At 40.4% G+C, this 10,701-nt stretch overlaps 3 protein-coding genes across 4 annotated transcripts; all 3 read left to right on the top strand.

Moving 5' to 3' along the window:
• Positions 1-2,619: 2,619 nt before the first annotated feature.
• ptgdsa (prostaglandin D2 synthase a) lies at positions 2,620-4,924 on the top strand. Its single transcript, XM_028417296.1, has 7 exons — positions 2,620-2,805; positions 3,358-3,497; positions 3,631-3,707; positions 4,221-4,331; positions 4,399-4,500; positions 4,604-4,636; positions 4,719-4,924. Exons 1-6 carry the CDS (start codon positions 2,710-2,712, stop codon positions 4,633-4,635), a joined length of 558 nt encoding a protein of 185 aa, XP_028273097.1. The 5' UTR covers positions 2,620-2,709; the 3' UTR covers position 4,636; positions 4,719-4,924.
• A 741-nt stretch (positions 4,925-5,665) lies between these two features.
• LOC114443348 (protein AMBP-like) lies at positions 5,666-7,225 on the top strand. 2 transcript variants are annotated; one of them, XM_028417289.1, is made up of 8 exons: positions 5,666-5,979; positions 6,065-6,210; positions 6,292-6,368; positions 6,459-6,578; positions 6,654-6,752; positions 6,826-6,875; positions 6,954-7,014; positions 7,097-7,225. In XM_028417289.1, exons 1-7 carry the CDS (start codon positions 5,857-5,859, stop codon positions 6,999-7,001), a joined length of 663 nt encoding a protein of 220 aa, XP_028273090.1. In that variant the 5' UTR covers positions 5,666-5,856; the 3' UTR covers positions 7,002-7,014; positions 7,097-7,225. The 2 variants fall into 2 exon arrangements, with proteins under 2 accessions (XP_028273090.1, XP_028273091.1); XM_028417290.1 differs by having other exon boundaries at positions 6,954-6,997; positions 7,097-7,125.
• A 550-nt stretch (positions 7,226-7,775) lies between these two features.
• On the top strand, positions 7,776-10,701 carry ambp (alpha-1-microglobulin/bikunin precursor). The gene is made up of 10 exons (XM_028417261.1): positions 7,776-7,988; positions 8,248-8,390; positions 8,633-8,709; positions 8,790-8,906; positions 9,061-9,162; positions 9,335-9,390; positions 9,678-9,762; positions 9,874-10,041; positions 10,173-10,346; positions 10,553-10,701. Exons 1-10 carry the CDS (start codon positions 7,791-7,793, stop codon positions 10,576-10,578), a joined length of 1,146 nt encoding a protein of 381 aa, XP_028273062.1. The 5' UTR covers positions 7,776-7,790; the 3' UTR covers positions 10,579-10,701.

Here is a 10,701-nt window from a genome sequence, read left to right as displayed (position 1 = left end):
GTGCCTTACTGTGAGTTCACCTCCCAGATTCACAGGCCCTGGCTCACGCAACGCATCTCATAGATTTCCCTGTGTTGGATTTCTATGAACTCATTTGTGTGTCTCAAAAGTTTCCCTGTCATAGTAGCCTCACAAAGCAGGTTTTATTCTGAAAATCCTCTGCAACTGAGTGATGGGCTTCTTTATCCAGCCAGGTGCATGAGGAGTGAGTCCACATTTTGTAAGGCTGTCTGAATCTCCTGTGCTCTTTATTTAGCCATAGCTCTGTTTTGTCCTCTAGCTACTTGCAATGTGTCTGTTACTTGGGTTTTCCCTTTAGGTATATACCCAAGTCTCCATTTGCTCAGCACTTTTTACTTTAAGCCTTGATCATATTTCTGCCAACCATTCACTGGTCTCTTCTCTTTTTGGTGGCCCTCCATCCTTTCGAGCAGGCGTCTCAGTTTGATCCCCTGCTGTTCCTGTTCGGTACTAAGCCTCGTTCTCATTCCCAGTTCAGAGTTTGTGTTTCACTTTTGAGATATTTCAGGAGGCTCTGAGGTTCTAATCACTCAAAACTATATTTCAGTGATGATGTGTGGTGTGTCTGCTATGACCCTGTGGCTGTTTTTCTTACAATGCAACTGACCCCACACTCAGTCGCCTACAGTACAGTAAGGCTGCTGTGGCGGTCATTGTAAGACTTGCTGTAGTGTAGACGACTTATTATTCATGAGCTTTGCTGTGGCTGCTTTGTTTTCTTAAAGGGACAGTTCAACTTAAAATGTTTATCTTTGCCTGGTGGTCTGTAGTGTTGTTTATACATCTAGAATGTTGTGGTGAGGTGCTAAGTTCTATAAATCTCAGCTGTAGACGCTCTTCTCTCAGACATGAGGAACCTAGTTTTTAAAACCATCTAGTTTCTTTACATTAGAGAGAAGGCAGACATTTCTACACTGAAGATTTTTGGTAAAGATTTTTTATTTTGCTGTAAACTGTCCCTTTAACATCTCACACTGACTGACACTTTGACAGGCTGAAGCCTGCTGACTGTCAAAGTTCTCATCTATCGTGTTTCCCCCGTTTTGGGGACAAAAGACCAACAAAGCTTATTTTCTCTGTATTTATTCTTTAATGATGAGTGTGAAATGTTCTCATGAATGCATGGAAAAAGACAAGGAGTGACCAATGATGATGTTTGTAAAGTGTAATTTGTGTAAGGGAACACAATTCGGCTGTTAGGATGCTTCTGACTGAGGGGTTTGCATTTGTCAACCCCGATCACCAGGGGGCGTGTGACTAAACAGTCCCACAGCAGTGCACTCTGAAGAAGATGTTTTGTTTTTTTTTTTACGAGTTTATTTAATTATTATTTTTGAAGAACTGTTAATATAGTGTGATTGTTTCACGGCTCTTTGTGTTTGCATCCACTTTTTATTTTGAGTGAATTCATAGCTTTGTCATAAAAAGGGGACTCATGTAGGATTTGAAGACAATCGAATGGCTGTTTTTACTAAAAAAAAGAGGCACGAAGAACCCGTCGGGAACCTGCGTTTTTGTCAGATGAATGGTTGTATATGTCCCCTCGGAGCAAGTTAATAAATATTGCCAGCAAAGATAAACATATTAGACGTTTTAATCTTAACATTTTATCATCCGGTCTTTAAAAGACAATTGAAAAAACTTAATGGTTACAACAACATGGATGCTTTAATTGGAAAGTTTGGATTTTATTTCCGTTCTTTGGCATGTCATTATTGCTGTAATTGGTTTAAATTGATAAATGTTGTCCAAATTATTTGATGATGTGTACAACACTACTGAACAGATGAATCTGATTTAACACAAAACGTTCACTAAACCATTCAGCTTTATGATGATTACACCACCCTGGCTGAGGAAGGCTTTTACTGGGCGCTCAGTCCAACATCTTTTTGCCCTTTTCTGTTTGACCATTTTTCCTGACCGTGGATCACACATGTCCCCCTGTGTGTGTGTGTGTGTGTGCGTGGAATTATCTTTTTTTTTTTTTAATTGTCTCCAGCTCTCCGCCTGTGCCGATTTGTGTAGAGGGAGGTGTGTGAGGTGTGCTGTGTGTGCAAGACACACACACTGATGTCCTCTTGTCCACTGAAGGCTAGTTGTGTACATTGTGCATTTCAAGAAAATGAGATAAAAAGCAGCGCTGCAAATGGAAAATCATTATTAATAAAATATTTAAATTGTTCACTTGGACTTTGTGATTTAGTAACTAATGGAGAGATTATGTAGCTACATATATAGTTCACTCCTTGCGTTTTGTCATTGTGCCAAATATTGTGTTAAACAGTTATGTATATCAGGAATGATACTGAAAACCACCATGTTTTCTCACATGTCTTCTTTCAAACAATGCAGAAGCTGAGGCTTCTCATCATACAGTGTGGGGACACAGTCTTGTGAAATCATTGCAAGGACAACACATGAATCTCAGCTGATGCCAGTGAACCACAAGCACGATGTATTAATGCACCGTGAGAAGTCTGAGTTGTTTTAGAGCCAACACTTGGCTTCTGTTCTCTCAGGTTCTTAGTTATGATTGGCTGAAAAGCAGGTGGGTGGATCAGCAGGGGAAAACAAGCAAACATTGCTGCAGGCTTTGCCACTTTGTACCTGTGCTGGCTGCCTGCAGTTCTCTTTTAGGCTCTGACACCCTGTCTCAACCCCTCTTCACCTCACAGCTCGGTTATTATGCGGATCACAATGGTCGGCGTTGCCATGGCAATAATGTGTGTGATGGCAGCGCACGCCGATGTGAAGCCACAGAAAGACTTCAACCTGCAAAAGGTAACGGATACACTGTCAGTTTATGTTATAAATCCGGAGTGTTGTGCTCTTGTTCCTTGCTGCTGAAAAGTTGATATCTGTGTTTACTTGTGTCTTCATCATTTAAGTCTGTGCCCCCTAACAAACCGATTGATGATTGATGAATGTGTTTATTTTACCAGATCCCTCAGTCGCAAGAGGTGGAAAGCAATCGGCCTATCACATATTTGCTGTAGTTCATGTGACAGACCACTATGGGAGATTGTAAAATATCTGTCAGAAAGTTGTTTTGTGCATGGAAATCATTATTCAGTCTGAATGTCAGTCTCTATTTTAAAAGAGCTATGTATAGGTGTGGAGAGGAAATGTGGTCAGCAGCAGGTAAAAACAGGTATATATGACCAACTCCATTTCTCAGGTGGACATGTTTATTTTCAGTGAAACCCACATCTGGATTCCTTTAAATACTCAACATGTGACTGAAAATAGTCCTAAAACCTCTATTTACACATGCATACATAGTCTGTGTTTGGCTGATGGTCAGACACTAAGGCTGTTTTTGTGTGTGTTTAGTTTGCAGGGAAGTGGTACCGTCTTGGCCTCGCCTACGACTCTCCAAGTTTTGTGCCCTACAGAGACAAACTCAAGGCTTCCATGGGTATCATCACAGCACTGCCAAATGGCAACGTCAACCTCACAATGTGGGATGCCACGTGAGTCTGTGTGTGTGTGTGTTTGCAGGGGTGCCACGTGTGATCACAGTGACAATACATGGGCTAACACAGTGAGGAAAAGATGCAGGGGAAAGAGATCACACACACATTATGTTTTCTCTGTGTGCTTTAGACCTATAGGTTGTCTGATGAAAGTGTACCAGTATGAGAGGACCAGTGTCCCAGGACAGTTCACCTACTTCAGCCCACGTAAGTGTTTTTATATATATATATATTATGGTGTATGTTTATTGGCACTCAGATTCAGGAGCAGCAACATAGGCAAACAACCTCAGTAAGGATAGAAGGCCACAGTGTTCAAACAAAAGCAAGTGGCAAGGTGTAGTGTAAAAACACATATATACTACTTTCTGCTTGTTACTTTTCTGTAGAATATAACCATATGTTCAGATTGCATTTATATTTTTTGTGGCATTTTATATTATGATTTTGTCTCTTTATCAATATTTTTATTAAAATTAATATTATTTATGGTCATTATTGATCATTTCTTTCCAGGTCAGAAGTCAGTGTAAAATTTAAAAGTAGTTAGCTTAGCATTCGCTGGTCAAACTGCAGCACCATCTACAAGCCAGATGACTGTTAGCATTGTCAACATAGTAGCAAGCTGAAGCTTGTTACAGGCGGGTTTACCAGTGGCGACCATCCAATTTACAACATGCATGATAGATGTGAAATCTCCACACATGTGTTTTCTTTCAGGCCATAACATGATGAAGGACGTCACAGTGGTGGACACCAACTACACTGACTATGCTTTGGTTCTCAAGCATAAGGTGTTTAACAGAGAGTACACACAGGTGGCACTTTATGGTGAGACAGTCAATCATAAATCAATTCATTATAAAGCATGCATGTCATTACTGTGTTTTTTTTTCAGGTCGCTCTCTGAGAGTCAGGAATGATGTGATTCAGAGGTTTAAAGCCTTTGCTGTGTCCCGTGGTTTCCCCCGAGACTCTATCTTGACTCCACCACCAGCAGGTGAAGAACATGCATTTACACCACCTAATACACATGCACACACAGTTAATGTAGTGATCTTAAATCAACCATATGTCTTGTCTTTATGTTTTCTGGTCAACAGAAAATTGCCCATCATCTGGGTCAGGGCGCTAATGTGAGTATTTTTAAAATCTAATGGTTGTTTGCATAACTTTTACTCAAGAAATCCTCCTAATATTTGCTGTTTCTCTCTTCAGGAATCCAGAAATTATGCTGATGTATTTCAATGAGCTGCTCCTGCTGGGAGCATCTTCTATGAAGTAATACAAAGAGGATAAAGATCAAACGTATACGGATTATTGGTGATGGAATTCATGCATCAGCCTAATTTATGTAGCATTTGACATTAATGTCATAGTCAAGTCTATCTTGACATAGTTAAATAAACATTTATCAACCTTCACACTTTGAGTCTTTCTCTATCTGACTTGAGGACCAGTCCACACCGCTTACAGTCCCTTAAAGTGCAGTTGTGTCAAGATTTTGGCATCTCTCAGGAGATAAAAGCACACACAGAAGGTTCTTCTTATTGTTTTCATTTCATCTGAACATACCAATATTTTCACAAACAACTATCTAATGAAAAAACTGAAGACCAATCAATCTGTCTGTGTTTGAGTGAGATTAGTGTAACAATGGTTACAAAGTGTTTTGTCTATTGCAGTTTGTGTATCTGCAGTCTACTGCCACCTGCTGGTATGCAGACACAGATGGTCATGGTTCTTAATGTTCTCTTTGTGGTGTGTTCAAGTGCAGCTTTGACCTTTGTATGTCTATGTACATGGTGCTTTTGGTTGTATGTGTGCTTATGTGTCTGTCTATGTACCTATTTTTGTGTAAATCAGTCCCAAACATTACCACCAGGGGGCAGATTTCCTCCACCACATTCACTGTGCACATGTTTGTGCTGACATGAGAAGACATGCCCCCTAATATACAATAAATGCTGGAGATATCTGTTTTCCCTAAAACATGCTCAAAATAGCTCTGCATAGAATGCATTTGTGGCAGTGCAGCTTTTCCCCCCACTAGTTATCAGCGGTTAAATACTAACGTGTATTGATTGGTTGCTTGTTTTTAGCTCCAAATTCTGAAGTCCAGTAATTCATTTCAGACTATTTAGACCAACAAACATACAATCAAATGTACACACACACACACACACACACAGAGATAATCAGAACTCTGTTTATTTATTGTTTGTCTGTTTGCTGTGGTGCTGTAGGAGTAAACTAACAAAGCCCACACTGAGTGTCAGTTTGACACAGAAAGGACTGTTAGTAGGAGGCAGGGCCTCCATCTTTTCAGAGACAGACAGGCTATCAGACTAACAGGATGCAGAGAGTGCTGGGTCTTGTGTCGCTGCTGGCCCTGGCCAGGTCGGCCTGGACTCTCCAGGTGGTCTCTGTACAGCCAGAGACTCTGATCCAGACACAGGCAGACTTTGATTTGGACAAGGTGAGTGAATGTGATATAGATTTTATCACTTAGATTTTATGTAGCCATGTGAAATGGCCATAGACCACATGTGTTTTTCTTGCAGTTCACGGGGAAGTGGTATGAGGTGGCGGTGGTTTCTAACTGCCCTCACTACATGCAGCGCAAGAGGAGGAACCCTATGATCCCTGTCATCGTGTTTAAACACATGACTTCTAAGCACAACCTCACAATGACAACCACAACTCTCAGGTCAGACTCAGAGGCCTCCTGTTGGGCACAGTTTGTACACTTTGTTTAACTTTTTGTGTTTCTGTGTGTGATTTCATGCAGGAATGAATTGTGCAAGGAAACAACCACCGTTTTAAGCCTGACTAACATTCCAGGACGATTCTTTCATCATGTGGCATGTATGTTCTTTCGGCATTCTTCCCTTTACATTTTATCATGTCTTATGAAAATTGCACCAATAATACGGTCACCTATAATCCTTTCTGCAGGGATTGGAGCAGATGTTGATTCCTTTGTGGTTCACACCAACTATGATGAGTATGCTATGATGAATGTGGTCAGCACAGAGCAGCCATCAGGAAATAAAACCACTACAGTCAAGCTTTACAGTGAGTTGCACGTCAGCGTCACATTTGTAGATCACATTAGCTATTTGTCAGAGTGTAAGCACTGACTCTCTGCAGGTCGAACTGTGGATGTGCGTCCTGCTCTGCTGGACGACTTTAAATCACTAGCCCAACAGGATGGAGTGAGCACTGATGTCATCATGAATCAGTACAAAGGTATGGAAGACTACTGATGACTGGAAACATTCATTCTCTGCATGAAAAACACAAACCTTTACCGCCTATCCAGGTGAGTGTCCTCAAGGTGAACAAGTGGCAGAATCCATTGCTCGGCCTCAGGTACGTGCTTTATTCTAATGTGCAAAAAGATCACAGATTTTTTTCATTAATGGCTTCTCACAGTCAGATTTTTCACAGTCAAAAAGAAGTGTGGACACAGATCGGATTCCTGCACAACATGAGTAGGTGTTCTGATCAGGTGAGAGGACACCTGACACAGTACTAATTCAGCTTTTCTTCTTCTTTATTTGTAAAATATTCTCCACTCTTTGTACCCACAGGTGAAATATGGCAGCCCACGGGAACATGTTTTTAGCACATAAATTCCTCAACGGATAAAACACTGTGTAATTAGCACTGACTTCCTGTGCATAGAGTATGTCAATAAAAGTTCAATGGGTGTGCCTTGAGTCACTGTTTGTATGACTGCCTTTGAATTTTCAGAGGAAAATAAAACACACAATATTTATAAATTTAGGTCAGTCAATTCATAGCTTTATCTTACTTTATCCTATTTTATTTGATTCTGTTCTATTTTTGTACTGCATGCTTTTTATTATATGATATTCATTTTTTGTTTTATGTATGCACCAAACCACTCTGTGCGACCTACTCACTTACATGGCATGATTCTGACATATGATTCTGATAAACAGGATTGGATGTAGCTATTGTAACATATAAAATAACTCTGGGAACAGGGCAGGGATCTATGTAGCTATATAACATACAAAACCAGGATAAAACAGAATGTTTTTGGTACTCATCGGTCTCTGGAGTCATGAAATGTATTGATTTGTTGATTTTACTGCAACACTGAAGTCCAATGTTTAAGTGGTCAGCTGCCAGGCGAGTCAAAATACAAAAGGAAGATACAGAGAAATAGAACTTTGCTCCTTAACTTGTTTGTTTTTTGCACGACTGTGGGAGTGAGGACACACAGTGACACAGCACACACAAGCCCACCACGGTTCAATGCCCTGTCCCCCTTTCAAGAGTCAGGAGGAGGTTGTGTCACACTGTCAGAGACGTGTGAACAGACGGGCTGACAGGATGCAGAAAGCAGTAGTTCTGGTTTCTCTGCTGGTCCTGGGGTGGACCCAGACCCTCCATGGAGTCCCTGTACTTACAGAACCTCTTTACACCACACAGGAGAACTTTGATGTGACCCGAGTAAGTGCCTGAGTTCAAAATGATTTTCTTAAATACTTCACTGTTGCTGTTTTTTCACTGTTAAAAATCGCTGTTTTCAGGCTGAGCCACGCATGCGACATGTAACACTAGCACTGCATGATTTTAAATAACAATAATTTATGTGTTAGTGTGACCTACAAATCAACAATGATATCTTCTGAGTTGTGTTTATTAATTAATTTTAATAATTATTATAACTGCAGATAATTAAATTAATAATTTTTTATTTCTTTGACAGATGTTGGGAACATGGCATGATATTGCTATAGCAACCACCTGTACCCACATTCAGAACCACAGGGGAGATGCAGCCATTGGAAAACTGGTACTGCAGCGGGGCACCACTCAAGACAAACTCAAGATGACACGAACTATGCTCAGGTTTTACACACAACACACAAAAAAAGCAAAAAACATTTTCAGCCATCACATTAAAATATGAAAATTATATTGCTTCTAAGATTAAGGTGCATGTTCGCCATTAAGGTGGAGGAAGTTTTGTAGTTGCATGTTGGATTTTAAGCTCTGCTCCTGTTTCCTGTCTCTTATTAGACTGTCAAATACAGACAAAAGCAACACATGGTTTGCTCCACTGTTTTACTTTTTGTATGATATGTCTGCAGGCGGGGAACTTGTAAGGAAATCTCTGGGGATTATGAGCTGACCACCACACCAGGACGATTTTTCTACCATATTGCAAGTATGGTCTCCATCTCTGTAATCCTTTCCCCATGAATTTCTGCAGATATTATAACTCTTATTGTGCTCTCCTTCCTGCAGAGTGGGGGGCAGATGTGGATGCCTATGTGGTCCACACAAACTACAATGAGTATGCTATATTGATAATGAGCAAACAGAAGTCATCAGGCCAGAAGAGCATCTCAGTTAAGCTTTACAGTGAGTAGACAATACCTGCAGGTGCACCTACACATTTTAAAATTGTCCTCATTGTTGTTTCTCAGCACATTTTCAAACAACAAATTGCAATTAAGTGTTAATGTCATGAGCAGGGAGCACTTTTTACAGCTCCTTTGTTTGAATGACTCCTCAGGTCGAACTAGGACTGTAAGAGCTACAGTGCTGGATGACTTCAAAACACTGGTCAGACAACAGGGAATGGGTGACGACACTATCATCGTTAAAAAGGACAAAGGTGCAGCATGCATGTCTATACACCTGACACCTGAATGTGATACATTCAGATTTAAAAAGAGCAAAGGAAATACATTTTAATGAATCTTGCATGGCTGCAAAACATTGTAAATGTATGTAAAGTTAGGTTTTATGAAGGGATGACCACACCTTTTCCTATGATTTCTGGGTAGGTGACTGTGTTCCTGGAGAGCAGGTGGAAGAACCAACAACTCAGCTTGAGCCTCGGGTACAGTATTCTATCCATGCATGATTTAATTTGTTGTTTCAATTTAGTTTAGATTTACTAGCAATACTAGTAATGGTCAGAAGGATCTTTTCACTAAATTGCTTCAAGGCCGTTGAGTAACAGTAACCATTTCTGTCATTAACACCTACTGAGTACAAAATATACATACTGACCCAAAATGTTTTATATACAGGTTCAGAACTATAAACCATAATGCACCCTGAAAAAAATAACCTAAATGTGTCAAATTATCTGCTACTTGATGCTTGTTTGTTGTTACAATGCAGCGGGTGAGGAGAAATGTGGTGCCCTCTTTAGCTTCTGCAGATATGGAGGGCTCTGGTGATGACACACCTCTGTTCAACGGAACCGGTATAACAGTAGAATACCCCATTATACTGCACTGCTTAAAACATTCTTTCATAAATCATTATCATGAGGTGATAACTTCTTCGTGCTCAGTGTCTCTCTTGCTCTCTGCAGAGGCTTGTAAGGCAGCACCAGACACAGGACCATGTTTTGGGATGCACCAGCGTTACTTCTACAACTCTTCTTCAATGAGCTGTCAACTCTTCCAGTATGGAGGTTGTATGGGTAATCAGAACAACTTTGAAAATGAGAGAGAGTGCCTACAGAGATGTCGCACAGAGGGTGAGGATGGAAATATGTAATATAATAGTCATGCAAGATTCATTTTTTTGGGAGATCAGATTTGATTACTTTTCCAGTCACTGTTAGTACAATGCTTCTTGTTATGATTCAAGTATCTCTTCTCTCTCTAGCTGTGTGCCGCCTGCCTATGGCAGCCCAACCCTGCACAGGACAGCCAGTCATCTGGGCCTTTGACTCCACGGTTGGCCTGTGTGTTCCCTACAAACAGGGCTTCTGCCAAGCCAATGGCAACAAGTTCTACAGCAAGGCAGAGTGCGATGAGTACTGTGGAGTGGAGAAAGACGGTGAGATGTAAAAACAGCCCAAATCCCTATAAAGAAATCAATTAACAACTCAACTCATTGCATGAGGCAGAGGAATTTGAAGATCAACTCAACTAGTGGAATCTGTTGAGGTTTCAGAACAGATGACATAATGCAAATGGGAATTGAATGTTATTGTGGTCATGACATTTATGTTTTTTTACTTTTTTTCTCCTTCTCTTCAACAGATGAAGACCTCCTGAAGTCCAACTGAGAGAGATGAAGATTTATTTTCTCAGCTCATTCATTCAACATAAACAAACATTGTAGCTGGTGAATTTTGTCTCAGCAGTAATATGAAAGTACAACAAATCCCAAATAAAACAAGTCAACAGAA

The sequence above is a fragment of the Parambassis ranga genome, chromosome 12 (genome assembly GCF_900634625.1).
Source record: "Parambassis ranga chromosome 12, fParRan2.1, whole genome shotgun sequence".
Classification (NCBI taxonomy): Eukaryota; Metazoa; Chordata; class Actinopteri; family Ambassidae; genus Parambassis; species Parambassis ranga.
Note: the sequence above shows the minus strand (reverse complement) of the source record. Positions and strands in the feature narration are given on the sequence as shown.

Coding starts and splice junctions, on each gene's coding strand:
- ptgdsa (XM_028417296.1), top strand. CDS start 2,710: ATGCGGATCACAATGGTCGGCGTTGCCATGGCAATAATGTGTGTGATG. Junction 3,498..3,630: donor CTCACAATGTGGGATGCCAC/GTGAGTCTGTGT, acceptor TGTGTGCTTTAG/ACCTATAGGTTGTCTGATGA. Junction 4,501..4,603: donor CTTGACTCCACCACCAGCAG/GTGAAGAACATG, acceptor TCTGGTCAACAG/AAAATTGCCCATCATCTGGG.
- ambp (XM_028417261.1), top strand. CDS start 7,791: ATGCCCTGTCCCCCTTTCAAGAGTCAGGAGGAGGTTGTGTCACACTGT. Junction 9,391..9,677: donor CAACTCAGCTTGAGCCTCGG/GTACAGTATTCT, acceptor GTTACAATGCAG/CGGGTGAGGAGAAATGTGGT. Junction 10,347..10,552: donor CTGTGGAGTGGAGAAAGACG/GTGAGATGTAAA, acceptor TCTCTTCAACAG/ATGAAGACCTCCTGAAGTCC.
- LOC114443348 (XM_028417289.1), top strand. CDS start 5,857: ATGCAGAGAGTGCTGGGTCTTGTGTCGCTGCTGGCCCTGGCCAGGTCG. Junction 6,211..6,291: donor ATGACAACCACAACTCTCAG/GTCAGACTCAGA, acceptor GATTTCATGCAG/GAATGAATTGTGCAAGGAAA. Junction 6,579..6,653: donor CACTACAGTCAAGCTTTACA/GTGAGTTGCACG, acceptor GACTCTCTGCAG/GTCGAACTGTGGATGTGCGT.